The 14,784-nt window shown below is 37.2% G+C and overlaps 1 protein-coding gene across 2 annotated transcripts in view; it reads left to right on the top strand.

Moving 5' to 3' along the window:
- Nucleotides 1-14,784, top strand: part of LARGE1 (LARGE xylosyl- and glucuronyltransferase 1) — a 356,507-nt gene that overhangs the window by 179,457 nt on the left and 162,266 nt on the right. For both annotated transcript variants that reach the window (XM_088141083.1, XM_088141084.1), the window contains exon 5: nt 7,355-7,478. In XM_088141083.1, coding sequence (XP_087997209.1) covers nt 7,355-7,478 — 124 coding nt within the window. The remainder of the gene's footprint in view (nt 1-7,354; nt 7,479-14,784) is intronic.

The following is a 14,784-nucleotide window of genomic DNA, read 5'->3' on the forward strand; positions in this document are numbered from 1 at the left end:
CATGTTCTATGAAATATCACATTCTTTGTCAGAAAGCTTGCTTAACCTCTAATCTCCTCTCAGGAACAGTTTTAAATATTCATCTATCAAGCCTTTTAACTGAAGCTCCAGTATTAATATCCTATGACTGCTTAGTTTATATTTTAAAATAATTGTTTAAATGTATTATTATTTCTGTGTTTTGTGTTCTACAACAGTGATGTAAGATTTAATGAAAATTTACATTGCAATTTTCTCCACTTCAACTAAGAGGCAAATTCCATTGATTTCAATAGGACTTTTTCCCAGTTGTACACTTCCAGGTTTATTCTTTAATAACTAATCAAAGAATCATCCTAACTTGCCAAAAATATTTTTTAATATTATAAAGGTTCCCTGGGACATATACATTCTTTTTGAGATGGCTTTTGTCCTGATATAAAATTAAGGTTTCCATAGTTTGTTTTACTCAAGTCAAAGTAACAGATATAATTTAGCTGCCTATTTGTTTTGCGCAGTACCTTTAAAATTCTTTATCACTTGAAATAAATCAATGCAACTTTAGTAACTGATGCCAGTAAAGGATCTGGGTCATTGTCACCTCCCTACCTCCTATTTTCTAACATATTGGTTATACAAGGAAATTCTCAAAAGCCTAAACATAATCCTTAACTGTTTTCCATCTTCAAAGGAAGGAATAGAGGGCTTGCTCTCTAATGCCTATGCTTTCCATTTCACTGGTTTTTTACTTTGTTTCTCCTGACCTTTTGTCTTCAAGTGAAATGTTTTTGTTTTTTTTCCTAATCTCTCCAGTGAGAGTATATAACATTTTCAGCTAAATGGCATTCTCTTTTCTACAGCCTTGGGAAAATGCCTGATTTTTCCTTTAATGACAAAATGACCCATTCATATCTATTGGCAACTGAAATACTTCCTTTTCCTAAGCCATGGAGACACATTTGGTCACTCTTAAAGATTGTTTACTTTATATCTCTGCCCTGGTCTGCTTAATTCCTCAAGATCTTCACGGCTGGTTTTGTGGAATTGTAATGTAGCCTTGTTGTTATTATCATTTCTATTTCCCTCTTTTAGAGGCGCTCAAGACTGCTAACGAGTAAAAGTAAGTTTGTGCCTGCTCTATGGAACAGCCTCCCCACTGAGATTTGGAGTGTCCAACTCTCTTGGCCTTTTTGATGGCAAGAAGACCTGATTCCCCCCCCCCCCCCAGCATTAGAGCCAGGGTGTTGGAGGAGCCCAAGATATGTGTGCATGTATTGTTATAGACAAGTTATGTGGTACTTTAGTTTTTGTATTGGATTGTTTTTAACTATATTTTCTTTTTTGTCGATAGGGTTTTTTTGTATTGTTTCTCTTGTTTACTGGTTTGTTAGCCCCCCAGAATTATGTATTTAAGATGGGCAGCCATATACATTTTCTGTATAAATAAAATATAAACATGTCATAAAACCAGTTAAAATCACTACTGATTACCTTTATGTTTGGGGTTTAAAGGTGGAGTGATTAAGCCTTTCAGTCTTTGTCCAGAATATTTGGTCAAGTGTTTCAATTTTGTGGAATAATTTTCTAGACAAGTATGGTAGCTGGACTACAGTCAACCATTGCTGGAAATCAAAAAGTTGCAATAGTAGCACAAATGTACCTTCTTAGCTCTGCTGCTTTGGTTTCAGTATATACAACACTTCATGGTAGCAAAGAAGCACCTGTTCTACTCCATTCAACGTCAGAAAAAAACACTTCAGTTTAACCCTAAGTGCACATAATTCCACATGCACATTCAAAATAAGTTGAGCCTTTGAATCATGGCCTTTGATCTTGAATGAGTTCCTAGAGTTAATGGGTGGTGGATATTCTCTACAATAGTAAACGAGTCAACTATTGAAGCTTGAATTCTTTTACTTCACCTGAAAGGAGAAGTACACTATTACATCATTTCAGCAGTAAAGCTCAAATATACCCACTAAGCACCTGGCTTTTATAGATATGCATTATTCACTAACTTTATTATTATATTTCTAAGCATGTGTACTACTATGTCATTAGATCATGGTCATGTACAGATTATATATCACATATTTTGAAAGCCCCTGAACGTGCATACTAGCTCTGCTTATTTCCTTCAAGCTGGCTAGAACTGCCTGGTTTAAGGCACTCTTGGGGTTACTCCTGCTTTGAGAGAGGTGACAGGTTAAAGATTGTTCACCTGAAGTAATTACCTAAGTAGGTTGTTTAATATGGCATTGCTCTGGCTCAGGTACCAAGCATACATAGTCAATCAGAAAGAGCCAAGGTCTCACATTATGGCAAGAGTTCATCTCTTAATTTATGCTCTTAATTCAGCCTCCACGAATGCTGTTAATCCTTTAATGTTTATTATTTGGGATTTCCTATGCCTTTTTTTTTTCACTGTTTCCAAGCCAGTGGAAAGTTGTAAAGACATTACATAATGTGGCCCACAACTATTCTATTCTGTCTATTAGCAGAAAAAGTGTCTCAAAATAGAGACCAAAGAATAGGACCAAAGTTGGTGTGGGAGGAGAAGGTAGCGAAAGAAGGACTGAGTTCAAAAATGGGGTGAATCCCCCAATGCACCCCATAAGAGAGGCACTGGAAATGGCTTGGAATACTTTCGACTCCACCATTCTAACCCAACTTTGTCCTCCATCCCAGTCATATGTCCCAGAGCAGACCTGTTTTTAGGAGGTTAGAAAGAATTCCAGAAGCCATTCGTGGAACGCTTTCCTTAACCTGTTTATTCTCTTTCCTATTGTGACATTTTTCTCACCTTTAAAAAATCCTTTGTTGGAGCGCTAAAGAGAACCAAAACCACAGACTTTTCCAGATTTTTTCCAGAGAGCAAAAGTGATCCTTTAAATCAGTGTTTTTCAAACTTGGCAACTGTAAGATGTGTGGACTTCAACTCCCTGGGAGTTGAAGTCCACACATCTTAAAGTTGCCAAGTTTGAAAAACACTGATTTAAATTAACCAAACAATTGTGTAAGAATTCCCTGTATTCAGACATCACAGGAGAATAGAGGCAATTGACTTGGATATCAACTAAGATATAATTTTGCAACAGAGAGAATCATTTTGATTATGTGGATAATTCAGAAAATCCATTGTGTCTCTTTCTATTGTAACGTTTTCTAAGCACCCTATCATGGATGAAAAATTACACTTGGCAGGTACAGGTATTTAACTTTATAAATTGTAAGTAAATGAGAGCGCACAGTGATAATCAGTGGCTTGAAAGAAAGCTGAGAAAATGCTAAAGGCTAAATGGCCCATCTGTTTTCTTCCAGCTTTTACATCGTTTCATTCCTTCCCCCAAGTGGGAAGTCATACAGATTTAGATGGATATGCAGTACTCCTTTTTGAGTGACCATACATTCCTACTATATTTTTCACTGATACTTAGAAATTGAATGCATAACCCTTCCAAAATGATTAAATGTAGAATGGAATTCAATCAAATTAACTCTCTTCTGCAATCCAAAGCAGTGTAATTCAGATGCATATTTAGTATTGCTTATTAAAAGTGATCTTTCTCACTTCTAAATAAAGAAGATAAACATATAAGCGAGACAGAAATTTTAAAATGCCATTATATCCCCAATTTAATGTCCAAGATATTTAATCAAACGTTTCAAAGATTTTGTGGAATGATTTTCTAGTGTTGTATAGTAGTTGGACTACAACCTACCAATGCTGGAAGTCAAAAAGTTGCAACAAACGTACCTTCTTAACTCTATTGCATTGGTCTTAGTATATACAACACTTTTTAGCTTCTTCATTTAAAAGATCATAGCACTAATTCTCAAGTGATATTTACCATAGTGCCTACTAGGAAAAGAAAACCCTAAGTAGGTTGTGGGAGGAAATTTAAGTCCTAGTCACAAAAGGGGGGGGGGGGAATACGTCAATTCAAACTGTTGGATAATTTCTTTAGCCAAATGGGCAAGACTTTTCTTTGCCTGCATATACATCTTATTTTCTAAAAACGTGTTTGGACCTCCTGCTTATAGTTGTGTATACAAAAGGAAGTTAATCACAGGTAGTTATTTCCAGATTTTTTCACACACTACTATACTGCATGAATCAATACATTTTTCCAAGACTAATTTAAATTGTGAGCTTTGCCAGCATAAATAGACATAAAAATATTGAACTTATAAAAAAAGGGAATTCATATGTTGCAAGAGAGGCAAAGGAATTATTAATTTTGCCTTGGATTCTATGTCACATTGGTGATTAATGGTGGAAGCATTAATTAGTTAAAGTGGTATAATTTTCTCTAAGATGGAAGCTATATGTATCAGTTAAGTAATCTATGTTACAGGTGGTCACAATAGGGACTGGAAAATTCATTGTTAAGCAATGCGGTCATTAAGGGAGGCATCACGTGACCACACCTGATTTTATAACATTTTTTGTCCCAGTTATATGAATCTTCATGGTCGTTAAGTGAATCATGTGGTCATTAAGCAAATCACACAGTCATTAAGTGAATCATGAAGTTCCCCATTGATTTTGCTTATTGGAAGCTGGCTGGAAAGGTCACAAATGGAGATCATGTGACCCGAAGACATTGCAAGCGTTGTAAAGACATGCCAGTTGCCAAGCACCTGAATTTTGATCACGTGACTGTGAGGATGCTGTGATGGTTGTAAGTGTGAGGACCAGTCGTAAGTCACTTTTTTCAGCACTGTTGTAACTTTGAATTGAAGTAAGTTAAGGACTACCTGTACTGTTTCCAGTTAGGGTGTGCAGTGACTACAGGTAGTCCTCGTTTAGCAATGGACTCATTTAGCAACTGTTCACAGTTTCAGTAGTGATGAAAAAGTAATTTTGCGACCTATCCTTGCATTTACAACCTTCACAGGTGGGTAAAGCAAAGGAAAGCTGAGGTAAGATTGTAAGGACAGTCAGGTTTCACTTTGCAACCACTTTGCTTAACAACCTAGTTAAGCCAGTCCCAATGTCCCAACCACAACCCAATTTTGTGGTTGCTAAACGAAGATTTCCTGTACAAGGTGTAGTTCAGACACAAAATTGATGAGTGGAAAAACAAATTATTTAGCCACTGAATAATTCATTGCCCTTCCCATTCAGTGTTGATCCACAAAACCAAACCTTCATGTCTCATACTGATCATTACTGGGAGAATTATGAAGACAACTTTATTTCTGTTTGACAGCATTAGATAATATTTTTAGAAACAAACACGCTGAGGTGACTACTTTGAATTTCAGACAGAATAGCTTAAAGGTATTTGTGTTAGATGTCTTTATAGATTATTTTTGGGGAAAAAATATCTAGCAACTTAACTGTTTGGGGAATCATGCCTCCTGTATTTTCTTTCATATGTACAGGTAGTCTCCAGTTTAAGAACGAGTTCCGTTCCCAGTCTGTCCTTAAGTCGAATTTGTATGCAAGCTGGAACGGTATTATTGTATAATACTGTGCAAGTAATATTGTGTAATTAACTCGAACCGTTATGTATTTAACTCAAAGTTTGCTACAACAGGGTCCGTTCTTAACTATGGGTTGTCCTTAAACTAGGCATTCTGAACCCGGGGACTACATGGTATAGGGTCATGGGGTTTTTACTTCTTGTTTGTGCAAGCAAGTTTTTAAAGTTTGGTGACTTATTTAAAAAAGGCATGGTTATCAACCCGAATGTTTAGTGGGAAATCATTGGTAAAAAAACATGTAACAGTTATAATTCAAAGTAGATGAAGGATGCCCATTTAGAAAAGGCTTTTACTAGTTGTTGCCTTACTCAGTGGATGAATGTGGATCGCTTACCCTAATTATGAAGTGGCCCAGCAAAGAAGCCTATGCAAGTCAAAAAGGTAGATGCTGGGTCTGGGGAATTAAGGATGATTCAGTTTAAGACTTTTTGTCTTTTGTTCATTTTGGTGACAAAGCCACAGAAAGAGCTGTAGGATAAGGGTAGTTGGTAGATATGGAATGAACAGTAGTAAATACATTCCCAAGTAGGTATCCAATAGTCGTGGTGATTCTAGCAGGTCTCTTTCACATTCTTGCTTCTGGAGCACTTGAATGCTGCATCCTTTCCCCAAAGCACCATGACTGGAAATTCTGGTAAAAATATTTAGTCTTATTTTAAATTTAATCATTCTCACTTCTTCCACTTTTGAATTTTCCTTAAATTCAAACCCTTGAATTCTCCAGGGTCTGGAGAGGAAAAGAAGGTACGCATCTTTATAAATATACAATCTGTGCCTTTTTCCTTCCAAATTCCAAATAATAAAATTGGGGCAGGGGGTCAGATTTAAATTGCTTTGGGAGAGCCAAATTCAGTCTTGTCTCAGATCTGTTTCAATCAGCCTGATAGCATTCATGATTCAACTGAAGTTTATTCATATTTGTTTCAAGTTCAAAATTAAATTTTGTCATAACCTGAGGCAAGTATACTTCAAAACAAAGGAACAAAACATCAAAGTATCTACAAATCTATATACCTAAAATTTAAGATATATAGTAATTAAAATAATACTAGTAATGATTTTAACTTTTATGATACAGAGGTCATCATCCGCGATGTTCTAAAAGCTACATAGCAAAATTCGGTGACATTATAAAATTCATATCAGATAAAAGATAAGCTATGTAAAAGTCTTCTATTCAGTCTGAAGTTGCTGCTGAAAAAGGGAAAATTAGCTTGTGCTGTGAATCACAACAGTGTAATTATTTCAGTTTACCTACATGCTGTATGAGCACAAGCAATTTGTCGTACAAATTTTTGTTTTCCTGCCTTGCAGCAATATAGATCAGAGGGTGTTAGTGCATGCCCTTGTAAAGGCTCAACAATAATTGGGTTGGGTGAGTCTACAAAGACAGGGGGCCATAACCTTCCCTTGAAATGTTTCCAGATTTTACCATTGGAGCTCTGTAGGTTATGAACAGATAGAAGCCATTGTGTATCTCAGTCTGCATGCACTGTAGGCTTAGCAGTGCAGGTCAGTGATAAAAATACCAAAACACTATTCTTCCATTCTTTTCTGTTCTTTCATAGGAAAAAAAGTCCTGAGTCCTCTAAGGCGACAAAAAAAAAAAAAAAAACAGAGAAAATCCGACTAGTATCTTCAGTATTCAAAATTGAGAGGGCATTAGTAATCTTTGAAGAAGCAAATTGGATGTTGTGAAAGTTTTAAACCATTGCCATACTAAAATGGATTAAAAAAAAAAAAACCCTATCCCAACACAATGTACTGCTGCATACACCTATAACAAAACTCTGGTCTGCAAAGGGAGAGAGACGTTTCTTTTTATAAAAACAGAGGCTGAATCCTTCACCATTCTTCTTTCCTTCCCTTTTCTTTCTGTCAGGCGGAACCCTCTTCACTTCCATCTCATTGCAGATGCCATCGCCAAACAGATCCTGGGAACCCTTTTCCAGACATGGATGGTCCCTGCAGTGCGCATAAACTTCTATGATGCTGATGAGCTGAAGGTAAAATATATACTGCAAAAATTGCTTCATGTTGTGATTTCCTTGTGTACTTATATAAATCCTAAAAACGGGAAAGAAATCCTCTTGATCCAGATGTATAATCTGAATTTGTCCAGCTACAGCTGCCAAAATTCCCTGGGTTAAGGGATCTGTAGTACTCAAGATGTTGCTAAATTGCTATTTCTATCATGTCTCATCACTGATGGGCTTCCTAAAGGTGTTAGGAGTCATTCAGCAGTATCTGGTGTTCTATGGCTTGCCTATTGTATGCAGCCAACTTCAAGTCTATGCTTATACTTTTTAGCATTTTGGAATGCAGTTCTCAACTCAGAAGTTTGGACAAAATTATGCACATTAGGGAATCTGTTCACAAAAATGCATATTGCATTTTTAAAATAATTCTTCTTGCAAAAAAATTATAAAATGTCAGTCCATACCAGTGCATGCCATAAATGCATACCATTTACAATAAACACTTCCCTAGCTAATTACACCCCTTCATGGATCACTGCCTTGTCGTGGCGAAGGGGCTTGCGTAACTCAGTGAAGCCATGAGCTATACCGTGCAGGGCCACCCAAGACAGACAGGTCATGACAGAGAGCTCTGACAAAATGTGGTCCACTGGAGAAGGAAATGGCAACCCACTCCAGTATCCTTGCCAAGAAAACCCCATGGACAATGTTAAAAGGCTAAAAGATATGACGCCGGAAGATGAGCCCCTCAGGTCGGAAGGTGTCCAATATGCTACTGAGGAAGAGCGGAGGGCAATTCCAAGTAGCTCCAGAAAGAGTGAAGCGGCTGGGCCAAAGCCGAAAGGACGTTCAGCTGTGGATGTATCTGGAAGCGAAAAGAAGGTCCGATGCTGTAAAGAACAATATTGTATAGGTACCTGGAATGTAAGATCTATGAACCAAGGCAAGCTGGATGTGGTCAAACATGAGATGACAAGACTGAACATCGACATCTTGGGAATCAGCAAACTGAAATGGACGGGAATGGGTGAATTTAATTCGGGTGACCATTATATCTACTACTGTGGGCAAGAAACCCTTAGAAGAAATGGAGTTGCACTCATAGTCAATAAGAGAGTGGGAAAGGCAGTAAGGGGGTACAACCTCAAAAACGACAGAATGATCTCAGTGCGTATCCAAGGCAAACCATTCAATATCACAGTCATCCAAGTCTATGCCCCAACCACTGATGCTGAAGAAGCTGAGGTTGACCGCTTCTATGAAGACCTACAACAACTTCTAGAACTAGCACCAAAAAAAGATGTCCTTTTCATCATAGGGGATTGGAATGCTAAAGTAGGAAGTCAAGGAGTAATCAGAATAACAGGCAAGTTTGGCCTTGGAGTACAAAATGAAGCAGGGCAAAGGCTAATAGAGTTCTGTCAAGAGAACAAGCTAGTCATAGCAAACACTCTTTTCCAACAACACAAGAGACGACTCTACACATGGACATCACCAGATGGTCAATACCGAAACCAGATTGATTATATACTTTGCAGCCAAAGATGGAGAAGCTCTATACAGACAGCAAAAACAAGACCAGGAGCTGACTGTGGCTCAGATCATGAGCTTCTTACTGCAAAATTTAGGCTTAAATTGAAGAATGTAGGGAAAACCACTAGACCACTCAGGTATGACTTAGATCATATTCCTTGTGAGTACACAGTGAAGGTGATGAATAGATTTAGAGGATTAGATTTGGTAGACAGAGTGCCTGAAGAACTATGGACGGAGGTCCGTAACGTTGTACAGGAGGCAGCAACTAAAACCATCCCAAAGAAAAAGAAATGCAAGAAAGCAAAATGGCTGTCTGATGAGGCTTTACAAATAGCTGTGGAAAGAAGGAATGCGAAAAGCAAGGGTGAAAGGGAAAGATATAAGCAACTGAATGCAGATTTCCAGAGAATAGCAAGGAGAGATAAGAAGGCCTTCTTAAATGAACAATGCAAAGAAATCGAGGAAAACAATAGAATGGGGAAGACTAGAGATCTCTACAAGAAAATTGGAGATATGAAAGGAATGTTTAGTGCAAAGATGGGCATGATAAAGGACAAAAAAGGCAGGGACCTAACAGAAGCAGAAGAGATTAAGAAGAGGTGGCAAGAATACACAGAAGAACTATACAAGAAAGATCTTAATGTCCCCAATGTCCATACTGGTGTGGTCACTGACCTTGAGCCAGACATCCTAGAGAGTGAAGTCAAGTGGGCCTTAGAAAGCATTGCTAAGAACAAAGCTAGTGGAGATGACAGTATTCCAGCTGAGTTATTTAAAATACTAAAAGATGATGGTGTTAAAGTGCTGCACTCAATATGCCAGCAAGTTTGGAAAACGCAACAGTGGCCACGGGATTGGAAAAGGTCAGTTTATGTTCCAATTCCAAAGAAGGGCAACGCCAAAGAATGCTCAAACTATCGCACAATTGCACTCATTTCACATGCTAGCAAGGTTATGCTCAAAATCCTACAAGCTAGGCTTCAGCAATACATGAACCGAGAACTACCGGATGTACAAGCTGGGTTTCGAAGAGGCAGAGGAACTAGAGATCAAATCGCCAACATTCGCTGGATCATGGAGAAAGCACGAGAGTTCCAGAAAAATATCTACTTCTGCTTCATTGACTATGCAAAAGCCTTTGATTGTGTCGATCACAACAAACTGTGGCAAATTCTTAAAGAGATGGGAGTACCAGACCACCTTACCTGTCTCCTGAGAAATCTGTATGCGGGACAAGAAGCAACAGTTAGAACCGGTCATGGAACAACCAATTGGTTCAAAATAGGGAAAGGTGTACGACAAGGCTGTATACTGTCACCCTGCTTATTTAACCTATATGCAGAGTACATCATGAGAAATGCCAGGCTGGAAGAATCGCAAGCCGGAATTAAGATTGCAGGGAGAATCATCAGCAACCTCAGATATGCGGACGATACCACCCTAATGGCAGAAAGTGAAGAAGAACTAAAGAGCCTCTTGATGAGGGTGAAAGAGGAGAGTGCAAAAGCTGGCTTGAAACTCAACATTAAAAAAACTAAGATCATGGCATCTGGACCCATCAATTCCTGGCAAATAGAAGGGGTAGAAATGGAAGCAGTAACAGACTTCATTTATTTGGGCTCCAAGATCACCGCAGACGGAGACTGCAGCCATGAAATTAAAAGACGCTTGCTCCTTGGGAGGAAAGCTATGGCAAGCCTAGATAGCATATTAAAAAGCAGAGACATCACCTTGCCGACAAAGATCTGCATAGTCAAAGCTATGGTTTTTCCAGTAGTAATGTATGGCTGTGAGAGCTGGACCATAAAGAAGGCTGAGCGCCGAAGAATTGATGCCTTTGAACTGTGGTGCTGGAGAAGACTCTTGAGAGTCCCCTGGACTGCTAGGAGGTCAAACCAGTCAATCTTAAAGGAAATCAACCCTGATTGCTCATTGGAAGGATCGATAATGAAGCTCAAGCTCAGATACTTTGGTCACCTAATGCGAAGAGAGATCTCTTTGGAGAAGACCCTGATGCTGAGAAAGATTGAAGGCAAAAGGAGAAGAGGACGGCAGAGGATGAGATGGTTAGATAGCATCACTGAAGCAATGAGCATGAAACTGAGCAAACTCAGGGAGGCAGTGAAGGACAGGAAGGCCTGGCGCAATATGGTTCATGGGGTCACGAAGAGTCGGACATGACTTAACGACTAAACAACAAGCTAATTACAATTGTGATGTCTACACTTCTTATGAAAGTGAAAAGAAATCCATGATATATGACCAACAGTCTCATGGTCTCTGTGTGATACATAGAGTGTAGAGTAGAACTAAGGAGTCCCAGGTTCAAATTCCCATTCAGACATGAAGATTGCTGGATAATTTTGGACCAATCATTAGCTTCTAAATAAATCTACCATACAGGGTTGATGTAAGGATAAAATAATGGCAGTTTCAGGTATGTCATCTTGAGCTCTTGGAAGTGTTCTGTTACATTGTACTATGAACTATTTGGTGTAACAGGGTTCCTAACAAGGAAGTGGAAGACATAAGCATGTATTCTACGTCAGGGTTCCTCAACCTCAGCAACTTTAGGATGGGTGGGGAATTCTGGGAGTTGAAGTCCACCCATCTTAAAGTTGCTGAGGTTGAGGAACCTGTTCTAGGTTACTCCTCATTGCCAAAGTTTGTTTTTCTATATTACCATACTTGTCTCCTGAGTTTTTTCCATTAAAGTTATACTTTTTAAAAAAGCTTATTTTTATTTGAAAGCAGCAGATGTGCTTAGGATTGCAACTTTAAATTAGATTGTGGCTATTCACAGGTGGGTTGGAAGTGCAGAAAGAATGTCATCCAGTGAAATTGTTGAAAATACTTTGACACTTGGCATCTGAAGGTTGTGATAGTAATTTATATGGCATATCAAATCAGTGTCTTGATTAAAATCCGGTAAAAAGATAAAAACATATTTAGCAAATTGCTGTGCTAATTTTCAAGCCACTCCACACATTAGTAGGAAGTGAAAACAGAATGTAATTTGAGGAAATGGCAAAAGGGAAGGATTATCTGTCAGAAAATACTAAAAAACTTAAATTTCAGTTTAGTTTGTATATTAAGCAATAGGCAAATATTGACCTAGATTTGTCTTCCTGCTGAGGACTACAGTTTGAAGAAAACTGAAACTTAATTTGTAAGCTTGCATTCTGTTTTTTTTTAATATGGAATTAATAGATCAGGATTATTTAATTAAGATGGAATGGAGTCCAAGGTAGCTATTCTGATTACAGTATTACTGCTTCTCTAAGAATCTTACGTTGGCCTTTAAGGGTTTCCCAGAATTATTTTCTATCCAGGAAGTAGGATCAGCTCCTTTTCAAGTTCACAGATAAAATTAGAGCAGATTTTTGCAGACAGTTTCTTGGCTTAAAAATATGTAACACATTTTGCTTTCCTCCAGATATATTAGATTACAGTACCCATTGTTTCCAGATGGCATGGTTGACCATACTAGTTGGGGTAGATAGTTGTAATCCAAAGCATTTGAAGAATAGCCTATTAGGAAGTGCTTTGCCCAGTTAATATCTTACCCAGAAAATGAATGCAAAATCATTTACATGTTTATAAGAATCTGGGCCCTAGACTAAATTCTCAGGTAAGCCATTCGAAGCTTCAAGTATGGGAAACAACTGAAACAGAATAAAGAAGACAAAATGTGCGATGTATATTTGGACATAGTGATCCAGAATGAACACAGAAGAGCTCTTGCTTGCTTATGGTTTAATCCGTACTGGTTACAAAAATGTGGACATTTTTATTCCTAAATGACTTCCTGGACAATGGTCTGAATACAGGCAAGCAAATTGAACCTTTGTTGAGAGAAAAAGCCCATGGAAGATTACCTCAGTCAGATAACTTGATAAACCTATCTTGATTCTAGCCATAGACTCTTCAGAGCTTCAGATTCATAGCTTATAAGAATGAATCCTTAGCTACTTTGGATTTCCAGATTGATTATGGCTATGAAGAGTTTTTACCGTGATTGCTTAAAAGTGCTTTATATGCCTTTGATCCATAGCAAACAACTAATAGCATGAAACACATTTCACCTCTGACAAAGACTTCATATGATGCTTTTTTAATGTTTAAAACTATAGCTTTAGTCTGTTTTCCTATCTATCTATCTGTCTGTCTGTCTGTCTGTCTACCCACCCTCCCACCCACCCAAATGTAAAGATTGGATCCTGCAACCTTTCTGTTCTGGCAATCACTATCAACAATGTTGATTTGGTGGTTTGTTATTTGTGGTAATAACAAACCTACCAATGACTCTGTAAAAGCATCAAATACCTTGTCAAATCAACGTGATCTCATCTGATTAAAAAAAAAACAACATGCAGTACTTCATTGTGTAATTTATTTGGAGTGTTTTTTTCCTATGTACCCAAATTGTCTGTCTCATAAAGAGATATCTCTAATAGTTCTTCCCAAGTTTTAAGGATTGGTTATTGCCATTGGTTATTATTATTATTGCTATTATTATATGCTTTCATTATTATCAGTTGGCTTAGCGATGAAGGTTCCATCAATTTTACTATGCAATTATTCTGACTTAATAATACTGTTGCTTTGATTGATTGTAGTTCAGCATTGGAAATTTTTACCATTGAGGTTTACAGAAGATAATTTACCATAGTTACCTTAATTGTTTTGGATTGTTGTGAACTGTTGAGAGTCCTTATCAGATTCAGTAGTGCAATAAATAAATAAAAAATTATATTCCCCTCTTTTTAAATAGATTTTTATATTTCTTACCTGAAAGTAAATCATGGAATTGATTATCTTAAAATAAGTTTGGAAAAAATCCTTGGACAGGCTTGGTGAACATTGAAAACTTTGTTTCCCTTTTCAAAGATTTATAAAATCAGGTGAACTTGGAATATATTTGTAATTACAGATATTTTTTTTTACTTTAATGTTTTTATTTGTTGTGTTGTGTTTTTCTTTCCTTTTTTCTTTGTGTGTGGTAAACTGTTCACTTTTATTTTATCTATGTCTGTTTGAAAATAGATTAATAATTTGTTTAAAAAAACCTCAATGCAAAAGTAATTTTTTTCCCTATAATATAAATCTTCCAAATCTTTGGCTTTATTTGTTTTCTAGACATATCTGAAATACTGTATTTGATCTGTTTATTAATTATTTAAGAAATAATTCAGTTTTGATCTTTGAACATCTTTCTTGGTTGTCTTATTTATTTCTTAATTTATTTTCGGCTCTTGTTTTGTTTAATACTTAATTTGCTCAGATTCATTTTGTATTCCAAGTTGTTGTATGCATAATGTTCCACTGGCTACATTCTTCCCACTTAACCATGGTTCTCCTCTCTTTTGCTTTCCATCTTTGGTTTCCATATGTACATATATGAATGTTATAATGATACCTTTTGTATTTAAGTAATTTTGTACCTGTTTTTATGTACTTTCTATTTGAGTTTAGTGTGTTCCCTTTTCCTGGTCTCATCTTCCTTTTAGACAACTGCAGACTGTTTTTACTTTGTGGGTAGAAGGTGAGTCTTCTGTTCATTAACATTTGGGCTGGAGATGTCTCACCCCCAGCTAGAGACTTCATCTATTCAGCTGGCTTGTAGCCAGTTTCCATGATCACTGTTTTGCTATAGGTGCCTTGATGAGACTTTTCACATTCTGCTACAAAGCTTTTTCCATTTAAGCATAATTGGATTGTGTTAGAAACAGAGTTTTCTGCATTTGTAGCAGATAATTAGTTATCCCTTTTGGCAGTAGTGCTGTTCCTATTCCAG

This window comes from Python bivittatus, unplaced genomic scaffold, assembly GCF_059951505.1.
Source record: "Python bivittatus isolate LINGU-HERP-01145 unplaced genomic scaffold, Pbiv_v1 ctg000330_np1212, whole genome shotgun sequence".
NCBI lineage: Eukaryota > Metazoa > Chordata > Lepidosauria > Squamata > Pythonidae > Python > Python bivittatus.